Source organism: Cupressus sempervirens, chromosome 6, assembly GCF_028749045.1.
Source record: "Cupressus sempervirens isolate cs-2001-9-10 chromosome 6, ASM2874904v1, whole genome shotgun sequence".
Lineage (NCBI taxonomy): Eukaryota > Viridiplantae > Streptophyta > Pinopsida > Cupressales > Cupressaceae > Cupressus > Cupressus sempervirens.
In genome coordinates, this window is record NC_143123.1 from 554,275,730 (window position 1) to 554,299,540 (window position 23,811).

The window sequence follows — 23,811 nt, forward strand, 5'->3', positions numbered from 1 at the left end:
TCGGCTCGTTTACAAGTTTACAATTACCAATAATCAATATCTTAGTTGGCTAGAATCATTACTTGAAATAATTAAACTTTATTTCCCAAAAAAATGAAATCCTTCATTGGTCAAACTTGCTAAGTAAACATTGTTCCAAAAATAATTTCAAGTATTAACCAACTGAAGCTCGGTTAACACTGCAAACTCTACAAAATCCTTTGGAGATCGAGTGAACTCGATAAACACTGACTTTCCTTTGTTAACCTTGTGAGCTCGGTTACCACTGACTTCTGCCACAAAATCCTTTGATGCCCGAGTGAGCTCAATAGACATTGTTTCCACAAAGTAATTTCCAAGAATTCTCAGTAGACTCTAAAATTTACTTTGCTAACCAACTGATTTTGGTAGATACTGTCTATCAACTGATATGACATTTGTGCAACATCAAAGACAACACACAATTAAACAATTGTATCCAACAATATCTTGTGTTGATCTAACTGCATTGGCAATTCTTTTTTTCCACGATAGCTAAATAGGTCATAAATTTTAATGGCATAATGTGTTGAACTCAACATGATGGTATTATTGCATTGCCCTTTTGTGTGCTTTCTAAACCCTTTTTCTAACCATCCTTGGTTTTTCTTGGCTAATCTCAGGCATACAAACTTTGTTTTTTCCCAAACAAGATATCGTCAGAAAGATGGTTCCAAGCCCATAATGATGGTGAAGGTTTGGCATTTTAATATATTTTAGTTGTCCATTTTTGGTAGTCAAAGTCTGGGGTTCTATTTTACACTCTAGGAGGCATATCTTGAGCTTTCGATGTGTATTTTTTGAAAATGTTATATCACTAGAAAGATTGTTTTGTTCTTTTTCTAGTGATGTTGGCTTTTCTACAAGATTCTTCTCCATATTCTTCCTATTCAATTTTTTGCATTTTTGTACTCTAGTGGATAACTTGGTTGGATCAGGTGTTGGGATCATTTTCATCACATGGAATGACTCATCTTGGGTTGTACTATATATTGCATCAGCCTCATGGCTCTTCTAATCTTTGTTGATCCATTTTATAATCATATTTATGCAAACACACTAAGATAAAGTGTCACTTCCTTATTTCCTTAGGATCTAACATCTTGTGCCTTATTGTACATGCACTATTGATAAAGTGTCATGAGTGGGTTGTGTTAGAATATATATTCCACCAATATAATCAAGAGGGGGGGTGAATCAATTATCCAACTATTATCATAATTATGAGCATTATTAAATCTTTAACCATGTGACCAATATAATAATAAACCACAACAAGATACTCATGCACAATAACACCAAATATGTTAACTAGGGAAACCCTTGATTAGAGGGAAACCTTCAATGGGGATGGTAGCACAAGATGATGTACTATTATAAACATTCTTTGTTAAAGGATGGACCCTGTTAGGAGTCTATTATAACATTTAGTACATATCAGTCCCTATTATGAGACTTTGAATCCATGTTAGGATTCCAACCCTATTAGAATTTGTGCTAACCCTATTGGGAGTTGTGGAAGGCAGATGGGCCCACTATCCAAATAGCTTCAAGGGCAAGACCAATGAACCCATTGTCCAAATGATCTTTGTATTATTCCTTGCAGAATAATAGAATTGTATTGTAATGCTCCTTCATCTTTCTCTATCCTATCAACCAGACCTCTACTCCTTATGATCTCAATACTAGATCATGAACTTCACATCCAATAATCCCTCAGATCACTTACTCATATTTACCAAATACTCTACTCTTATTTGGACTTCTTTGATCACTTTGCATACTCCATACACTTACAAACAAAGAAAATAATTTCCTTTATACCAAGTCCTCAAAATAATTATTTGAGTTGGCCTTGAGGCTTTCCCAATTAATTATAATAGGACTATAATAAGATAATTAATTATTTTACAACCATATAGTATTGTCAGCTCACATTCTATACAACTTCTCACTCGTATGACTCCAAGACTTGCGCACTCACTGACATCATCATCAGGTTATCCTTTATCATTGTATAATTGTGCATCTTCAGATTATATCTCTGTTAGAAGATATAATAGGATCATTAGAAATTGATTTCTAGGCACTCTGTCTCTATACTGCTCTCTGTAAATAACATATAACTTTTGTATATCTTTGACTTAGATTACGCACACTTGAACTCACTATCAGGACAAAGTATGGAACATGTCCTTAACCACACATCTTCAGATAATCAAAACAATGTTCGTACAACCACGGTCTATATTTTCCACTCCACCAGTCTTCATAAAATTACTACTATGTTGACATCAATGACAAACATAGTCATGAATGCAACATGTTAATCATGCTAAAAATCTCCCCAAGTGTTCTAGAAATTCTTAGGATACTCCCCCAAAGGAATATTATCATCATTCATGCTAATAATCTCCCCCTTTGGCATTGATGGAAACATAGATGAAAAAAATCTAGGTTCCAAGAATATGAAACAACTCTGTTATTGATGTTGTTGCTCTCATCTTTTCAAATCCGCTTCATCAATCAAATCTGAGATCCTCTAGAACATTCCTCTGTTCTACATCTTCTTAGGATTGGCATTAGTTGTTCGTATGCTAAACAACTATGAGATTCTCCCCCATACATCAAAACTTTGCATATTGTATATCTCCCCATTGAGATATTCCTTCTTCTTACTGAGAGGGTGGGGGGGAGGGAGGGGTGTGAATCAGATATATTGATGGACTATATATTCTAACATGTTGATTTTTTTCCTTTGAGTGTGATCTACATTTGTCAAGTGAGTGTTCCTTCCATGACATTATTCTCATGTTTCATGTTCAGAGTGTGACCAGCTTTCGACACTATTATGTATGTTATGTGCATCTTGTTGGTCTTGGTTCCTTAATCTACAGTTCTTGGTTCAATTAAGTGAGCTTTGTATATAGTATTTTTTCCTATGTACTAGGTGGATGCAATGGTTGGATACCTATGCATTTTGGTGAGATGGATCATTTACCATATGGACACTCTTCTTTTCATTCTTATTTTGGAGGAAGTCTTCCATCTTTTATTGATTATCTCTTTAGGCTTTGGTGTTTTATAACATCTATATCCTTAGTATTAGTTATTTTTTGTTTCTTACCTCTTGATTCGAGTAGTATCATTTTAAAGAAACTCATACAAATTACAGTCTTCTCTACCTGGTCATGTTCTATTTTAGTGGAGGTTCTTTACATCGATAGTTAATTTTGATAGAGTTTTTAGCTTATTCATACTTCATTGGTGTTCTCCATGATTACTCTTTGTTCCTATCTTCTTGGGAATTCTCTAGGTTGGAGGCTTCTATAATCCTTCACTTGGTTTTCAGCTATCTATTTTTGGAGTAGAGCTTTTCCCATGAGGTTTTCTCTATTTCTCTAGTTCATAGAGATTTGGTTGTGATTGGGTACCTCATAAGGCCTTGTTTTTGGGACCAAGATTTTATTTGTAGTTTCCTTTTTTGTGCATTTTTTTTAGCTACATTGTTGCTCACCTTAAGGGGGGTGTTAGAGTAAAAGGATTAACTTTGATTGTTTTATTAAAGTCATATTTTGTCCTCTCTTAAGATTTCATCTTTATGTATAGTTGACATTTAATAAATGTTTTCATTTATTAAATGGCACTATCTCTATAGGGAATCCATGATATGATTGCATGGTCCCCTATTCTCTTTAGGAGTAGATGACAAGGATTCTGTTATCACCTTATCCTCCTTAGAGATTGTGTGATCTCCATTATATATAGATCATCATCCATCTTATGTTTTACATCTTGACAACTCATTTCTCATTTATGAGAACACTTCTCATTTTTACTCACATGAATATATTCTTTCTATTTTGAGAGAAATATTTTCTTCTTTGCTTCATCTTCCTTTTAACAGGTATTTTCTTGTAGGTTATTTCTAGGATCTGTGAAGTTCTGTTTTTACCAACTTCTACATACTAGTGGCATGAATAAAATGTATGAGGCATCTAATTAGTATATAATCTATTTAATATTAATTTCTTGATAGAAATCTATTTGACTTATGAGGTTACATAGTTACTTCATTATGTTTTCAATTCTAATATCATAACTTAATTAATCCATGTTCCACCTCTATCAATTCATGATTATACAAATGAGATGCTTATGATGCTCAATAACATCTATGATGATACATGTGTGATTCTTATGGTGCATATGATACATATGCATTATTATTTATTGAATTACAAATGTAATGCTTATGATGTTCAATAGTTGGTATTGATTTCATGCATATGTTTTGTGTGATATTACCACCCATGGTAGAAATAAGTAGTTGACTATAGCCATAGTCATCCCTTTTGTTGAGTATCCTGCACAATCTACATAAATTCAAGGTAAGGAATAAAAATATATACAATGATTATGATGACTTCATATTATTCATGTTGTCTACTATGTAATTTTTAGTATATGTATCATATAATTTTTGGCTAACATAAGATAATTGAATTGCATATGTAGGAACCTGAACCCCCTTCACAAGGATCTTGCACAGTATGGATAGATAGGTATAAGTCAATGCACCCTATAGAAACAATTTATTTAATACAACTATCAAATATTGAGGTGACTTATTCAAATTTTAATGTCAACATCAACTTTAGGGCTAAATTCTTCATCAGCATTAGACAATGATTTGATTTGTGCTCGTGTTTTGAAATATAAAAATAATCTTTCCATATTAGGGATGCTATGACAACCTAATGCATATCAATTATTAGTTTCTATAGGAAGATTCAAAGCATAGTAATGGCTCTTAGTGGCTAACCAATAGGCCTTATTATCTATAAGGAGGCAGTTACAATATGGTCATGAATAAGTTGAAATATGTCAATCCCATCCATATGAATCACCATCGAACGGATATGTTAATCCAATAGGACAGTTTTAGTTGACAGTTAGTTGATTCTAACTGGCTCCTTTTTTAAAAGAAAAAAATACATCATCAAAATTCTAACACATTTGCAAGTTTCATTGACGAGGATGTTATATGTGGGATAGAATCCTTGTTAGACAAGGTGTATGATAGGCATCAAAATTTTGATTCCTAGTGAACTTTCACCAATAAGGATGTTGTATGCATGACAAAATCCTCGTTGGATGGAGTAACCCTAACTATCATCAAAATTCTAATGATGGTGAGTCGCAAAAATATCCTTTTTGGATGTTGTTGTAATCACCCAAAAATGTTATCTACACTATGAGCCCCCTTTCTAGCAATTTTGCATAACTTACCTACCACTTATCTTTGATCAAATCACCACTTTACTAGTTATTCAATTTTATCCTATGGTTTGACCACCTTATCCTAAGTCTTTATTTGATTGAATTAATTTTCTCCATTTTTATCAAATAAAAGTCCCCAAAGTCTCTCTTATCCTAACTATGCACATGAAAAAGTACTATTCTTATTTTAAAAATGAAAGAAAAATATTTCTTTCTACACATGGAGGGCACGCGTTTCTATGTGAAAGGAATCTTTATTTTTAGAATAATTTTAGTTCTCCTCCACACATCTTTTGCCTCTTAAACAATCCATTGATTTTTCTTAGTTGAGATTCTTGTGCACAAAGTCAACATGAGACTCATCATCCATCATAAATTTTGCCTCTTCTTTCCTACCTTCCATTTCTCTTTAAAAGGATTCCCTCTCCTTGCTCTCTCATACCTTATGCTCGCACTCTATTGTTGTGTTTTTGTTTTCCTTACTCACTCTTGATCAATTTACACTCACATTCGCTTTACTTGCATTCTTTTTATGCAATAGCTTAGCTCATCTAGTCTAATTAGGGATTTTGTAACTCTTTGTTAGCTTAGATATTGCATTTCATCTAGTTCTTTATTGCATTTTCATTGCATACTTCATTCTTGGACTCTTGCCTCTACTCCTTTGAATCTTGTGTTGTATGGTGCAACTTGCAAGGGTTGCCTAGCTAGGTTCATTTGAGAGTCACCATACTTCATTGCACTCTTGTACATCATAGATAGAGAGCTATAGGGAACCTCTTGAGATTCTCTTTATCATGGATATTCTTGGGTATAATGGTCTATAGAAGTGTGTCCACATTTTATACACACAATGATAACCCTAACAACCATCAAAATTCTAAAGACAGTGAGTTGCACATATGACGAGGATGTTGTGTATCCAACAACATGGTCATCATTCGTACAACTTCTCAATGACATCAATGCAATATCCCTCCTTGATACATAACATAAATAATAATAAATACAAACCTATCTCTATCTATACAAAAGATAAAAGTATTGTCGTAGTTCAAAGATGAAGATATATAAGTCATCAAATACACTCATTGACTATTGATGACATTGATCTATATTAAAGGTCAAATAATAATCTTCCAAGTAACAACAATACTAAACCAATGAAATCGCACTACAATAACCCTTGATTAAGAAGTAATACATATTGATCCATTGATGATTCGTTATAGACAATGATATTATTTGAATAATAAGATTGGTGGTGATGTTATTTGATTATTCCTAATATACTAATGATTAATTGATTATCAATGGAAACTACAAGAATTAAATGCATCTACCAACAATACTACTTTATGTTCATTAAATTAAGGTCATAAGAGAATCCATCAAGCAATTATATTTGGAGCCTAATTAACTAGAGACTGTAGGAGGGACATTTAAAATGATACTTCACAATTATTATACTAGTGATTCCCAAACGCCACATATAATATTTGAAATAATATGTCCCACCCATATTAATAGGTTCATCAAATAAAGTGAAAGGAACGTAGTAGAAACAAATCTAGGCAACAACATGAGCACTCCCAAAATGGTGACGTGGAACACCAAAACATAGTAGCGACCACCCTCATCTAGTTGCATACACACCTAAATGTCTCGTCAAAAGAATAAGGAAAGGACAAGTATTGAATAGTAATAGGCCCAATGTAAGCACTCAATCACCACACAGTCGTATAGTATTGTGACCAATTGTAAGGTAGGTAATATAATTATTATTTATTTACAATTTTAAAAATTATGCCCCGTACTAATTGGTATTAATTTTGATTATCTTATGATAGGGAGGTGATATATAGACCATGAACATGCAATTTTACATTACTAATAAAGGGAGAATAAGGATAAATAAAAATATTTTTAAAGGGAAGGTCACCACTTCTTATATTGGTATCGGAGATAGGTGTACACCTATCTGGCTAACATAATGAAGTAGGTTACAAAATCTTAGTGTCAGTATCAAAGATGAGTATAATTACTCATTTGGCTGACACAAATGGATATATAGTGTTGGTATCAGAGATGAGTGTAATGCTCATTTGGCCAAAACACTACTTAATGGATACAACCTCTATAACGTTGGTATGCAAGATCTATCTCCGTCTGACCAACATGCTTGAGGAAGTTATAAGGAAGAAATATTCTAATGGTGTCAACATATGCATATGTGAACCTTAAAGTATGCACTCTAGAAAAGACAGTTGAATAACTAGGGGTTAGGAAACTTGATCTAGAGACGTCTTTAAGGTTGGGTTAGGATAGAGGGTAGAATAGTAAGATATATTTTATTATTGTATAAATTTTAATATTAGTTTTGCAAGTATAATTTTAGAATTTATACAATAATAAAATATATCTAACTATTCTACCCTCTATCCTAACCCAACCTTAAAGATGTCTCTAGATCGGGGACAATAATACTTGCAAAACTAATGTTAGAATTTATACAATAATAAAATATATCTTACTATTCTACCCTCTATCCTAACCCAACCTTAAAGTCGTCTCTAGATTGGGTTACCTAAACCTTAGTTATTCAACCGTCTTTTCTAGAGTGCACCCTTTAAGGTTCACATATGAATATGTTGACACCATTAAAATATTCCTTCCATTATACTTTCTCAAGCACGTTATTTAGATGGAGATAATTCTCACATACCAACATTATAGAGGTTGTATCCATTAAGTAGTGTTTTTTGGCCAAATAGGTGTTACACCCATCTTTGATACCAACACTTTACCATCATCTCTATCATGTTAGCCAAAATGGTAGTCATATCTATCTCTGATACTGACACCAAGAGCTTGCCATTGACTTCATCGTAATTGCCAAATGGGAATGAGCCCATCTCTGATACAAAATACGTGAAGCTATAACCTTGGATCATTCTATGACATTCACAATGAATTCCCTCCACCAAGTTATACTTGGATCATTCTCCACCAAGTGCACTTGGATAATAATATGTTGAACGTCCTCCACCAGACATATACCTAGATCATGACATTCATAATGAATGACCTCCACCAAGATTTACTTGAATCATAAATATTATACATTTTTTAATTTATTCTATTATACATTTCTATTATGATCAAACATGATTATTTATTACATTATATATATATATATATATATATATAACATTGGTTCATACCTTTGCCTTACCTTATCCGCCCACTTAAGTGGCTCCCTCCTTTTTCTTATATGAAGAAAGTAAAGTGTTATATTTGTAGCTGTTATTCTTTGTAAATTTGCTTTGTTTCAATTTTTTTTTTTTAAAGTCTTATATTTAAAAACTTGGCATCTTTTCTTGAAAAGATCTTCATTTTGAATTGTAAACACTTTAGTGCTTGTATGGTTAGTCCCCTATAATTTCGGGTTTATCATTTTCCAATCTTTATAACTTCTTTCCCTTATCTCGTAGGATGCCTATTCTTCTGACTTTTCTTGTTTAATGTCCTCTCGTGTAATAATGGTAGTATTTCGTCCATTCTTTCATTTATCATGATGAGTGCCCTTCTATATTTAATATGCTCTTCAAACTTCCATTTTGTGTGTTAGTGTCTTATACTCCATGTTATCTATTTTGGTTGCCAATCAAGGGGTGATTTAAAAGTAGTTTTAACTCCCTCTTTCTTTTTATGTTTTTGTATGATGTTTTTTTTAGTTCTTTTTCCTCTTATTTATTTATAAATATGCCAAGAGGCAAGAATGTGGTCGTGGTTGTAATATTTGATTACATTCATATAGTTTGTTATGTAAGTTTATTAATGGCTTATAGAACTAGTTTTTGATATTCGACTCAAGAAATATTAATTAATTATATCTATTTAATTTAATTATTCAATAATTATCTATTTGATTTTTTATTTAATATTATAATTATCATTGATTGAATTATATTTTGTTATTCCTTTATTCTCTATTAACACTTATTTATTTATTTAGATTTTAACTATTATGATTTAATATTAAACTTTATTATTAGACGAGGATATTACAGTTTTACCCTCCCAAAATTGCTTGTCCTCAAGAAATTATGACTTTTACTTATGAATATATATTCATCATTTGTTTAACCATTCATTTTCATCTTTTTCAACATTTTTATCTCTTTTTTTATTGAAATGTTTATAATTGTATTTACCCTAAGGATGGCAAGATCATAGCTCTATAGAAGTGTGTCCACATTTTATACACACAGTAATAACCCTAACAAACATCAAAATTCTAACGACAGTGAGTTGCACATATGACAAGGATGTTGTGTGTCCAATAACATGGTCATCAGTCGTACAACTTCTCAACGACATCAAAAATTACAATGGTAGGTGTCAAAATTTTGTTGATGGTGAGAATTTCACTAGTGTGTTAATTGTCAGTCACACAACATCATGGGTTACATCCTCCCATCCTTTATGTGAAAGCATTGGCATTGGAATTCTATTACCGACGACTAGCGTCAAAACTTTTTTATGTAAATTTTTTGACAACATCCAATGTTGACAGTCCAATTGAAGTGCGTTAATATTCTGACAAATGACCAACATAAAAACGATAAATGTTCTAGTGAATTTACTGTGAAAATGATCTCATTTTTGGGATTTACTATTGGAATAGATAATTTTCTCATTCAAGGTTTTCCTTTTCAATTTTATGGTGATTATTCTAAATGTTTGGTATTTCTACTATGTCTTGCATTTTTTCACTTTATTAAAGATGATATGTCTGAGAAATCATCAGTTCTATTCTTAGTATTTATTTGGGCTTTGAGTATCCCTTCATGTGGAAGGAGTATGCTATTGAAACTTTGTTATGTGAGTTCTCTTATTTGTAAGAGGAAATTTTTTTATGGTTGTATCTTTTGTTACCCTTGATTTGGATGTAGTATCTCTTATAGAAGCATTATTTTGGTAGAGAATCCTCATTTTTCTAATTATTGGTTTAGCTAGTGAGATTGTGGTTGGATTAAAGTATGCTCCAGTAGAGCATGTCAGTATTTTTTTTCACCTTTTGGGGATAACCTTTCCCTTTTGATTAAGTTGTTCGCTTGAGATTTTTTATTGCCTTGGTCTTAGAGGAGACCCTAGAAGGAATTTTTTGTAGTTAGATACCTCGTGATGAGGTAGTATGGTTTATGCTATTCCTTATTGACAAATGTCATGGCCAGATGTGTCTTTTCTAACATGTGATGAGTTCCTTATTGAAGGATTTTGGGAGATTGTAGATGTTATTTTATTGTGTGTTGGTCCTTTCAACATTTTTGAAGTTGGCTTGTAAGGAATTTGTGTGGTTTGGATAGACTTATAAACTATTCATATGAATATTCTTGCATTTGGATTGGTCTTCAATCCTTCACTTTATGCACTAGTTATTTAATTTGACTTGCACACTTCTAGGACTAAGCCTAGTCTCGAGGGGTGATGCAGTCCCTCTCCCATTTTCATTTTGCATGATATATGGATGGGTGTGGATTTGGATTTATTTGTGCATTTGGATTTGATCTTATGAGTTCCTTATTGAAGGATTTTGGGAGATCGTAGATGTTATTTTAGTGTGTGTTGGTCCTTTCAACATTTGTGAAGTTGACTTGTAAGGAATTTGTGTGGTTTGGATAGACTTGTGAACGATTCATATGGATATTCTTGCATTTGGACTAGTTTTCAGTCCTTCACTTTATGCACTATAGTTGGATAAACTATAGTAAATATATTTATTATATATGTATATATATTTGTCATTGTATTAATTAAATTCTAAAGAATAGATATGTCTCGTAAAGGGACATGTCTATCCATATTTCATCCTATATTAGAGAGATGGTTGTTATTTGGAAAGCACATACCAAACATTATGGTAGTGATATTACATTTGCAGCGATCCTAAGAAAACAACTTAAGTGAGTGCACTTGAGGTATCTTTGTGGCACAATTGAGTGTGTCTTGGGGTATATTCAACAAGATGGAGTGAAGCTCGAGGGGTTCATTGGTGTGAATTGGGCAAGCAACACAACTAATAGGAAAAGCACTTTAGGATATAGTTTCAATTTGGAATTAGAAGCAATCTCTTGGTTTAGCAAGAAACAAAAGGCAATTGCACTAGGTACTACAAAGGTCAAATTTGTGCCTGCATGTTATGCTATATGGCTTAGGAAAACTTCAGTTGGCCTTTTTGAGCTAGATCTGACAATCATTTACTATTATAGTCAAGAGTTCTACAAAGAATCCAATGTTTCATGAGAAGTTAAACACATTCAAATCAAGTCAACTTCATCAAAGATTGTGTGCAAAAAGAGACTATGAAGTTGTAAGACATTCCTAGAGACAAGCAAGTTGCAAACATCTTGACCAAGGCCTTGATGAAGGGCAAGTTTATATACTTCAAGGATAAGTTGGGTGTTGTGCAAAACACCTTTTTTGCTAAGAGGGAGTGTTAGTTTTTGTAGCTCAAGAAGTGTTTGCAAGTTGAGTTTTTTAATGTGCATGAGGAAGTTCAAACTTTTGTTTACTTATCTCAGCGAGTAAAGCATGTTGTAGTTATCAATTGTAATCACAATCCTTGATGTTAGGTTGAAATCATAGTTTCTTTGTAGTGCACATAATTCAATACAAATGTTTGTTGTCTAAATATGGGAGTTGGAATGCAACAAAATCTTGGATTAAAAGTTATCAATTGACCCTGAGTTGAAGCCATTAGCAAAAGTTGGAGATTCAATAAGAGCGAGCCTCTAAACAAAGAAAGAGGATAGTGAAGCTGAAATGATTTGTGTAATTGTTGCGGCAATCTTGTTGTCTCTTGTATGAATTATTGCTCTTGAAGTTGAATAAACATTGTTTGCAGGTTTTCCCCATACTTGAGTTTCCTCGATTATATGTATTATTTTGTTATGGTTTCATGTGAAATTACATTTGTTGTTTAGTGATGTTAAATTACCTAGAGTACATTTGATTACAAATCAAATAAATTAAAATTAGTTTTCTGTTCTAAGAAACTGATGGTGTAATTAATCTGCAATTAGGTTATAAGAATTAATAACATTTAGGGATAAGCAAGCCGTTGTGTGCTAAGTATATACAATTATATACTAGATTAGTTCAATTTAATACGCTAATTTAATGCAGATCAATTCCTAGGGTTCAATTAAACCAAATTCCACACCAGACCCGGTTAATTATTTGATCGAGTCAATCGTATGCACAAATGGGCATTTGCTTTTTAAAATGCTCAACATGAAAATGCAGTAACAAATAATCATCATAAATTCTTCCATTGGTGTGGAAATATACTAGTACCATAGTAATCTCCAATTCAAATTCAAGTATCTTCAATTAGAATATCCGTTTATGCTTAGTCATTGAAAAACAAATCTGACAGAGCTGTGCCTTTACATTTTAACAGTCAAATTTGAATACTTTCCTTTGACGATTATCATTGTGATTTCCAAGGAACCTTCCTTGGACTCATAAGATAATGGCCTCGTAAAATCAAAATCTTTGAAGAAACGTACAGCTATGACCAATCTATTTAACTGTAACCGTAAAGTTAAGAGGCACATGCTGACTCTATTGACTATTTGGAGACCCAGTATTTTACACCTGAGAAAAAGATGAAGTCTACATTAAACATATCCACACTCATCTTAGAAACAGTCCGATTCCGTTATATTAGAATGCCCATTTTCACTTGGAACATGCTCACATTCTATTAACTTTTCAACAATGTCTGCAGGAACACCAATGAGTTCCAAAGTCTTATCCCAAACCTTTGAAGCAGTATCTGTATTGTGTGCTTCTGCTGAAGCATTTGCAGGGCGACACTCCCCTGAAAAATATGGACAAACCGGCCAATTGTCAGCCCTTAGAGCACTGCAAAATTCTGGAACCTGAGGATCAGTTGCAGCAAACAGTGCACTTCTTGCACCTGCAAAAAAAGTCAAGAAAAACACAGCACGCTTAACAAGCAGGAAATGTAATTTGATGAAAGCAGAGAAATGTAACCATTGATGAAGAAAATTATTGCTAGTGTTCTTCCACTGTTTACAGGTATCTGTGTCTATTAAATACGTTGGTCATAAAGTACTTCATACAATTCACATTCTCCATTTGCCTATTAGTTTTAGCCACAAATGCTTAGTATCTTCTTCATCAACAGGAAGAGCTTTAAAAAAGATCCTCCAAAACATCCTCCATAACAAAGGCAGCTAACCTTCTTGAGCACTAAAAAGAAAATATGGAATCAGGTGGTAACCGGTTTGAATTATTGATGGTAAATCTCGTGCCTGCGATGCAGCAAATAACACTTAGAAAAACATGCAGAGAAGTTAAAGTTTTCTAATTAAAAGCTATCATATACCAGAAGATACTTACTACATTTGTCATAACTACACCCGGAGAAACACACATTACATTAACACCCGCTTCAGAAGGTAGTTTTTTCTGCAGCACACTGCTAAACATAATCTGAAAAGATAGCATCACACCATATGTTAAAGCTTAAGTCCCAGAGCCCTTATAAATGAATGCATCCTAGGAATGTCATTTGTAAATCTTCAATGCATCAATTTCTTACCTCTGCAAGTTTGCTTCCCGAATAACCAGCAGTACTGCTGTATTTCCTCTTTCCAGATGTAATATTCAAGTCCTCAGGATCCACAAATCCTAATTGGTGCATCTATTAGAAGGGGTGAAAAGCATGTCAATGGCCATGAAGGTGCAATTCCCTTTGCAAAAACCAGCATTCAGCAGCTACTGAAGAGCTCCTAAATCAAAGAAGCATAAACAACCAATATGATTTGAAGGTACAGAATGGCAAACATATCAAACATAAATTGTGTCATGAGCAAATGTCCTCTAGCCAGAGAACAAGTTTTCTGTCAGGAGAAAAGAGCAGCAAGAGAGCTCTGGTGAGGGAAACAAAAAGTTATCCGTTCTTGCCTGCTTTTCTGCTTTGTGGTGGTCTTAGTTCCTTTCATTGTCCTTGTGCAAATTGTGGTGTTTGTTTTTGTCATTTTTCTTATGTTGTGGCTTGTTTATTTTCTTTTGGAGTCTTTTCACACTCTCCTTTTTCTCTTTTCCCACAGATAGCTTACAAACTTGCTCCTTTCAAAAATGTAAATTAGCAGTTGTACAACCCCCCTGCTAGCTGTTGGGGGTTAAGACTGACTTGATGGTTCCCATGACAATTGTAGGAAAGGAGAACACAGGGTTTAATAAATCTTTCATATATATAATCTCACAGGTGATGAAAAGGTGGAATTACCCATTGGTGCAGGTTTTGAAGCAATGGAGAAAGATGAGAGGGTATTTCAAGCACAGAACAATGCAGAAGGCCATAAAGATAAGCATAAAATAAAATTTACAAACTCTGCACTCACCACAGTCTCACCAAGACTTGTGAGCCCCTGAGCAAGCAGAGACGACTTTCCACAGACTTAGGAGACAAGTCCGGGTGAGTCCATCCCTTGGACTCCCAAGTTTTTACAGTGAACTAGGCCCAAGTCTGATATCAGTGCCCCTGAGTCTTCATGAATGACTCTCAGCGCTGGCTTCAAATGCACAGTCAGTCTTAAAACATTTTTTCCCACTTTTTCTCACTTTTTTTATTTGTTATTGCTTAAAACAGGTCTTTAGTTTTCTGTTTTTCACATTTGGACAACCATTCAATGTAGTCCTTAGTTTGCTGTTTTTCACATTTGGACATCATTATATGTGGTCTTTGGTTTTCTGTTTTTCATATTTGGACAAATCATTATATTTAGTCTTAAGTTTGTTTTTCACATTTGGAAATTATGCTGCTATTATATATTTTGAAGTTTGAAACTATATGAATGATGAAATTTCAAATATTGAGTATTTGGAGATCATATGAGGTGTAATGTTTCAATTACAGCTTTATGTTCTCTAAATGCATTAATTTGTTTTTGTTTTTCTTTGTAAAACTATGGGTTTTTTTCTTTTGCCAAGTCCTTTCGCAAGTTTTTGCCAATTCCAAGTCCAATTTTTGGGGCTGCCGAGTCTGCAGTGAGTCTGGGTTTTCAAACTCTGGTTTATCCTTTCAGTTAATTTCAACAAAGTAATGAAATCAATCAGTGAAAGTAGGGAAACATATTAGAATATTGTAAAGTTACTTCAATGGTCATCTTAGTCTTTATTTATTAGACAGTTTCTATTTTCGCCTCTAGTTCACGTGTTGTTTCTTTTAGAAACATGGACTTTGTAAATGTATTCATCTCCTCCGTTTAACACATCAGTTTACCATAGCACAGGATCAGAGGAGGTCAATGGGATTTCATAAAATTTGGCGAATTTTTTACTGACAGTTCTTGAATTTTTTTTCCGAAATTTGTTTTTCGATTTTTAAAATAAAAATCATTGGAGGCATTTTATGAGAATCTTGTGATTAATCTTCAAAGATTTTTGCTGAAAATCCCAAGCCTGGTCGAGAGTTTTGATCTTGTAATTTCCTCATCTCAGGAAAAGCCTAATTTTCAAGGGTTGTTTATTTGTTGCATGTACTTGCATGTGCTTTTTGTGAGTTGCATGTTGCTTGCATGTGTTGCTTTACCATGCGAAGTCTTATGTTTTGCCGCATGAAGGTTTCTCTTATGAGTTTTCATAATTTTTTCCCTTATAAAAATTCTGATGCTGTAAAAGTCGCATGGCATTCTTTTGTGGGTTTTTTGTTGTTTTTTCCAAAAGGAACGAAGATGAAATCATGGGATTGGTGATTTTTTTCCTCAAACATTGTGATTTTTGCAGTTTGTTCTGGAGTGTTCTACTCTTCTGCAAAAATTTGAAAGGTTTGCCTATTTTTCCCCCAAGTCGTGGCAACTATTCTCAGTGTCTCTAGCTACAAGGAGGGATACCTTTGTTATCCAACATCAAGTTGGATGCTTTGTGATGATTTCTAGTCAGAAGTTTTGCAGATTATAGGAGTGTTAAAAGCAGACTCATCTCACTAGCAGAGTCAATGGCAAGCTCTTGTTGCAGAGCTCGCTGAAGAAGGGTGTAGCCTTCTCTATTTTTTGGCTAGTCTTGGTCGTCAACATTCTGTAAATCCAGGAAGGGTCTCCACAGCAGCAGAATGTTTTGAAGAAAATCTGACCACAAGATGTGTATAGTCGTATGTAGAGTGTTAGACAATAACTATTAAAGGGAGGATGTTAGAACATTGTAATGTTTCTTTAATGTTCATCTTGGTTAGAACTTAGTCTTTAGTTTCTCAGGCAGTTTATATTTTTGTCTTTAGTACTGAATTCTCTAGCAATTATTTCTAGAGCTTTCGTATCCTCTATTTAATACAACATTAATTTAGCATAACAAAAAACAGGCTGAAAAAGTGGCTATTTTCTTTGTTTGTTAACCAAGATGCTCTACCGTCTCAAAAAGATTGATGATCGGTTGGATTCTGTCTGGGGTAAGAAACTGGGTCTGCATGTTCCCTTTTTTCCATGTACCACAAAAATGAATTATTTTTGATAGCTTCAAGAATGACAATATGCAAAAACATATTTTAAATGAAAGCTTTTGGAATGTTTACTCTTTTTAGAGTTTTGCAACGGGGCACAATCCTAAGCCCTAAATGTGTTAAATCCTCGCCCCAAACGATTGAACTGTGTAATGTCCTGAGTGTGTGCTCTTTAATCCCACAGGTTTTGAAACACCTGGGAGAAGCAATAAAAATTGAATATACAAGATATTTTCTTCCATGCATGAACACAAAAACTCTGATTCTAAGATTCTTATCCCTTTCACCAAAAGCTTGCCCATGTAATAGCAATGTAAGGATGGGCCATTTAAGGAAAACTACCCATGGGTTTAAAATAGATAGCAGTGTAAATGTCAAGGAAAATAAAGATCTCATTGAGAAACAGAAACTGGGTACTGAAGTTTCTAGCAATAATTTGAAATTATAATTACCTCCACAAAACTGCAAATCTAATGTTCCAAAAGACATTCAAGATCAAGATGAGTATAAAATATATTGTTACTTATCTCTGCAGAAAATACCAAGTTGTTAAATAGCAAGCCCTTAGCTGTTAGAACACACTTAAAACCCTTGAGTAATCTCGTGGTTAATGGTGGCACCTTGGGAAAAGAGTGTTGGGACTGTTCAAATTTGTTAAGGTTTTTGTGGTCAATTTTCTGCTGGGTAGGGTTTTTGGAAAAACGTCACCAGAGCCCTAAATCCAAAACCCTGACCACTAGTTTGTGGTGGCCTAGTTTCTTTTTCAGGCTTCATGTTCCAGTCAGTTCCTGCTCACCTTGGTCATGAGTTGAGCCTTCCCAATGTTTATCTGATCAGTCCCCCTATCATGAGGATTTGTTAGAAATATACTTAAGAGATACATATTATGCTTTGTGCCAGATGTTTAGCATTGCTGCAGATTTAAGAATCCCTCATAACATGTTAGTTTTGGGAGGACATTCAGTCCAAGGATTGGAACAAGTCTTTTGATTATACAGGCCTGCAGGAAAATTGCACAAAGCCCTAGTGCAGGTGAAGGGAGAACTTACAAGATTCTATTCAGATATTACTCTATTCTGATGCACATTCTCTTGTTCAACGGTCTAAAAGTAAGGGAACCCCATTGAAAGTTGACCATAAAGATGGAAACCAAGATTTGCAAGTCCAAGAATGGACTTGGATATGGGTCAAGCATTGTAATGCTGCAAACTATGTATTCGCAAGTCCAAGAATGGACTTACATTTGGGTCAAGCATTGTAATGCTGCAAACTATGTGATTATTGAGAGTTTCTTTGTTAGGTCGTCGTTTTTTTTTCTTGGAGAAGAGACAGATTGGGATCTATCTATGAAGGTCAAGAGATTCCTAAGGCCTGAGGATTTGGCTCCTGAAATGAATATAGATCACAGTTGATTTAGTTCTTCTTTTATGACAATGCAATCATCAGATTGTATGGCTCACCTGTCCACCCCCATGTTTTGCCAAAATCAGTTCCTGACATAATTGCATTTTTGGAGGCGATGTATCAACTCCGGGAATTAGAGAAGTTTCATGTTGGAGGATCCAACAAAAGAGGATCATTTTAGCCCTTTCAAGTCCATTTTTCAGACTTTCACATCTACAATAAGAATGTTAGAGTAACTAATTAATTATTTATTATTTATTCTATTTACTTAAGCTTACTTAGGTAAATGCATTTCATTTATTAGTTGTAGTCTAGGAGTTTGTTATAAGTTGTTGACAATACAGGAGTTTGTTCTTTCCTAAGTCATACTTATCCTGTCACCTTGTTTGAGGACTTTCCACCTCATGTGGATGTATGCTTAGTTGTTACACTTATCTCCTAGCATCTTCTAGCTTGTTTTAGGAGATCCCTTTAGCTCTTTATATTTGAGCTCCCTCATTGTATTCCATAACTTGTCATCACTTCCTGCATATTGTAAATACATATTTTTTTGTGTTGCAATATCTTCTTGTCTCTCATGTCCATTTAGGGTTTTTCCCTAGCTCCATGCTCTTCTCTCCTTGGCTTCCCTTTGACAGGTTATTTGTATGCAGGTGATCTTGGGCGTCTTCGGAGTTGGATTTCATCAACTCCAACATGGTATTAGAGCCTCCCTACTGCTGCTTCGTTGAAAGATTTTTGAAGCTGTGATTTGAAGTCACAAACCCTAGTTTGTTTGTGCATTTTTCTTCAAATCAGGGGAACAGCAAATTTTTGGAGCACTTTGGGCCCAAACGGAAGCTCCCATTGAATCCGGAAGGCCGTTTGCAGTCAGGATTCATATCAAACTTTCCGATTTTGGAGACAGGGCTCTAGGAGGCAAAAAAATTTGGTTGCAAACCCTTCTGTACGATCGTACAGACGATTTGACGTAAAAAATAAAAAATAAAAAAATTGCAACGCAGAGCGCGCCACTGCCTAGTTGCCACCGCAGGGCCGCCCGCACGCAACCTGCGCCCCGACTCAGCCGGCTGCGCCTCCCTCCTCCGTTGCTAAGCAACCGCCACCGACGAGCCACCCATCGGCCGCCGTAGCTGGGCGGAGCCCCCGTCTTTCTCCACTCCGCCGACAGACTTCTGCAATTCCGCCACCCCTGCGGCCATTGCGCCCAATCAACACCGCCTACCTCGTCACCAGCGTTTTTGCAGCCCAGTCAGCAACTGTGGGGGTGACACGTGGCACGGGTGCCATGTGGAACTTTGCCACATCACTCTTCTTGCCACGTGGCCTCCTTTTTTGCTGCGACAGCTGACTGGTCGTCAATTTTAATGCCGTAGATTGCTGATGTCAGCATAACGTCATCCTGCATCATCATCCTTCTTGCACCTCTCCTAGGTCCTTTTTGACCTACCTTCGATTTTTTGGCCATAACTTGAGCATACGGAGGTATTTTTCCGATCCGAAAGAAGCACCGAAAAGGTAGTTCCGAGACGGAGACATTGGTGCAAGTATTTATAGATTTTGATGCATTTTTATTGCCCGTTTTTTCTTTTAAAGTCCGAAGTTTTTTTTTTACTCCGGCTTGCATATCTTTTGCGTCCCATGTCAGTTTTTTGAAAACATTATATTTTTGAAAAGCTGGTTTTGTCATCTTTTCAAAAATGTAGTCATTTTCCTTAGATTTTGGCCTATGCTCTTTCTATCATATTTTTAGCATTTTTGCTATATGGTGGATATCTTGAGTGTTTTAGGTCTGAGGATCGTTTTCTTGGCATGGTTTCTTTTTTTTTAGGGTGTACTTTCTTTTGTGTCAGCTTTTTTCCTTTTTTGATCATTGTAGCTATCATTTTGAAGCACTTTTATGTATTGCACTGAGATAAAATGCCACTCTTGCATTCCGAGGGTCATGAACGTTGTTTTGAGTCAGTTGTACTTGCACTATTTTTATAAAGCACCATGGGGGGATAGGTTTTGCCATTTTTGTGCCCTCTTCCTTTGTCAAGCAAGTGTCCCTTCCACGACATTAGCCCCATGCAGCGTCGTTGTGACCGTGTCTTTATAGGTGTTTGTGCCTCTTCCTCTTTCGTCGTTTTTGGTTCGTCTGCAGGAGATTTTGGGCCCACATTCTCAACTGCCTGTCATCTCACCCCGTCTACATTAAGGGGGGGTTATGTTGTTGCTCTAATGCATCCATGGTTCGATAGTTCGATAGTGTGAACTATGTATTCAGTGGTTGATCCTATATACGAGGCAATTGTAGTGGCTAGCTACCTATGCATTTCGGTGAGATGGATCATCTACCATATAGACATGCTCGGTTCGTGCCTTCTTCTTCCATGGAGGTTCTTCAGATCACCAGTTTCTTTTTTATGGTAGATTTGCGGCTTCTTCATTCTTCAGTGATGCTCTTCATGATCACTCCTTGTTCCTATTTTTAGGGGACATTCCCCTAGTTGGAGGCTTCTTCAATTCTTTACTAGGTTCTTATCTCTTTTTGGGGGAGGGTTTTTCCCACGTGGTTTTCTTTCTTTCCCCGTTTACAGAGGTTGCATCTCTTTGCATTGTACATGGGTACCTAACATGGCCTCTTTGCTAGGACCCATTCTGCATTCTGCATTTCTTAGTTTTGTGAGCTTAAGGCATTTCTCTAAGTTGCACTTAAGGGGGGGTGTTAGAGTAAATAATTAATTATTTTTTATTTATTCTATTTACTTAAGCTTACTTAGGTAAATGCATTTCATTTATTAGTCGTAGTCTAGGAGTTTGTTATAAGTTGTTGACAATATGAGAGTTTGTTCTCTCCTAAGCCATACTTATCCTCTCACCTTGTTCGAAGACTTTCCACCTCATGTGGATGTATGCTTAGTTGTCACACTTATCTCCTAGCGTCTTCTAGCTTGTTCTAGGAGATTCCTTGAGCTCTTTATATTCGAGCTCCCTCATTGTATTTCATAACTCATCATCACTTCTTGCATATTGTAAATACATATTTTCTTGTGTTGCAATATCTTCTTGTCTCTCATGTCTGTTTAGGGTTTTTCCCTAGCTCCACGCTCTTCTCTCCTTGGCTTCCCTTTGACAAGTTATTTGCATGCAGGTGATCTTGGGCATCTTCGGAGTTGGATTTCATCAACTCCAACAAAGAATGCCTTGAACCTATTATTGAATGAACTGAGGCCCTAAAATATGGGTTTGACAAAGTATAGGCTGTATAGCCCTGAATTATTCATCAAGGATATCATGTCAGTATTCGGAACAAAGGCTTTCATCCAGAGCATGATGAGGAAGAAGATGCTATAAAAATGCACAAGGTTATGCAGAAGGGCAAAACATCAGAGAAGGGGGGTTCAAGATCCAATATGTAAAGGCCAAGAAGAGAAGAGAATGTCCATCATACAAGGCTTATCCAAATGACATGACAGATCCAGAGGCAAGATTGTGAGCAATTTAGGCCTCTTATAAATACGATGTTGACAAAATGCCATTGGCCCCCACGGCCCCAAGGATTCAGCCAAGGCAAGCTGCACCACCACCTCCTCCTCCTGCTGCACCAATGTCATCTGCTCTCGTTGCAATTCCTACTCCACCTCATATTCCTCTAGTATCTTCATATAATGCTTCATCATCAAAGCAACCCATGCCATTCCCATCATCATCCAGCTCCCAATCTGAACATCATTCCTGAAGCCCTAGGGCTGTGACTCCTTTACATATTCTGTCACCAGGAAGGGAAATTCCCCATGACGATCCTGATACTAGATTTTTGCCAGAATAAAATAGGGCAAATGAGCCTCATCCTTTTGATACTCCAAAAGGAGATATTCTGAAGGATCTACTAGAAAGGGCCTTGATTTCATTCAAATTGGGTGGAGACCCATGACATAACACAAATGGCTTACGAACAATTCAAAAATGATGAAGAGTTCATCCAAACAAAGGAATTTAGGCTCTTCTTGGATAAGGTCATTGGGGATCAAATCAAAGAAGAATCAGACATTTTATATCCAAATGCTCATCAAAGTGACGGACTTGCAGCAGAAATCATTCAAAAGGTCAAAGAAAAATTGGATTCAATGACCCTAGATGAAGGTGGACAAATTGTAAGTAACAGACACATTCTTTTGCTTAAGAATGGGGCATATCCTCAGCTAAAAAAAAAGAGGGCATTGGTTTTGATGAGGGCCCTGAATTGACCAAGGATTTTCTACTTTTAATGATAGGCATGATGTTTTGGCCATCTGATAAATTTTTCCTGCGACAAATAAAGCCTGTTATGTAAAATAACATAGTGAGTTGTGTGGGCACTTGATTGTAAGAAGACCTTCAAACACCACAGTTTTTCATGCTGCCCAATTGACATCTCATAGTGCAAATTTTACAGAGAAACTTGCAATAAAATCTCATGGACGATATAAGATTGACTGAGGAATTGCACAGGCTTGGAGAGAAATAAGTTTCACGAGAAGCATTGCTTCCTCTTCCAGCACAACCAATAATTTCTTCTGAAGAATTATTTAAATTAAGGCAAGATTTGGCCACATCTAGAGTCAAAATCTCTCAGTTAGAAAGAGAAATTGCCGAGAGGAATAAAGAAATAATTTGGGCCAAAAGGACAGTTGTAAGATGCAACTAGCAAAGAAAAAAAAAATTGACAAAATTAATAAGTTCTCTACTCAGTTATAGATTAGAAGCCATTTTAAGCCATGTATACGCAGCAGGGGATGAATACAGGGATTTAGAAGGACAATGCTGCATCTCAAAGATTCTTGCTTTGTATTGTTCCATTTTCGAAAAACAGATGCTATAAAGGTCCGACTTGGTCAATTACCTTTTGAGCAAAATGCTCACCAGGCCATGCATGATTTGTATGTAAGGTATAATCCCTTTATTCATTAATTAGAATCACATAAGTTATATTCTTCATTAATAAAATCAGAATTGACAACATTTGAGGCTCACTCAAGCTTTAATATGCCCTCATTATTTAATTACATTGGAGAATTGAAGAGAGAATCTGAGTGGGGGCAAACATCAGGAATATATTAGGCCCTATTTTTGAAGACGTCAATTCAGAAGAATACAGGTCCACTGAAAAAATGAGCATATACCTGGACCATCTTCCAAAGCTTGAAGATGGATTGATCAGAACAAAAATTGTCATCAAAGCAGAAGCATTAGGCCTTATAGGGAAAAAAGGAAAATCAACCAGCCCTGGGTTCCAGTTAGCAGTTTTTTCAATTTTTTAATTTTTGACCCAGGAACTAGTTGTTGGCAGTTTGGCGGGAACTTTTGAAATTTTTGAGTTTGGATTGAAATGGATTACTGAAAGTATAAGATTTCATTTAGATATCAATCTACCAAATCTCAGCCACCTTTCGGAGGAATTAATGAACAAATATGGCCAATTTCTTGAAAAGCTCTACAACCAACAGAATCAGAGCAAACGAGTAAATAAGGATAGTGAGATGTCAGGAAGATCTGATCAATACCTGGACTCAAGCAAGTGAATAATTGACAAGCACATCATCAGC

General features: G+C 35.3%; 1 protein-coding gene across 1 annotated transcript in view; it reads right to left on the bottom strand.

The window, feature by feature from the left end:
• Positions 1 to 12,673: 12,673 nt before the first annotated feature.
• The window catches only part of LOC149553459 (dehydrogenase/reductase SDR family member FEY-like), a 48,145-nt gene continuing 37,007 nt past the window's right edge, over positions 12,674 to 23,811 (bottom strand). Inside the window, exons 5-8 of the mRNA XM_089788905.1 lie at positions 13,940 to 14,041; positions 13,738 to 13,830; positions 13,577 to 13,649; positions 12,674 to 13,291 (exon numbers count right to left, since the gene is read on the bottom strand). Of these exons, the coding sequence (XP_089645031.1) occupies positions 13,011 to 13,291; positions 13,577 to 13,649; positions 13,738 to 13,830; positions 13,940 to 14,041 (549 nt within the window). The 3' untranslated portion in view covers positions 12,674 to 13,010. The remainder of the gene's footprint in view (positions 13,292 to 13,576; positions 13,650 to 13,737; positions 13,831 to 13,939; positions 14,042 to 23,811) is intronic.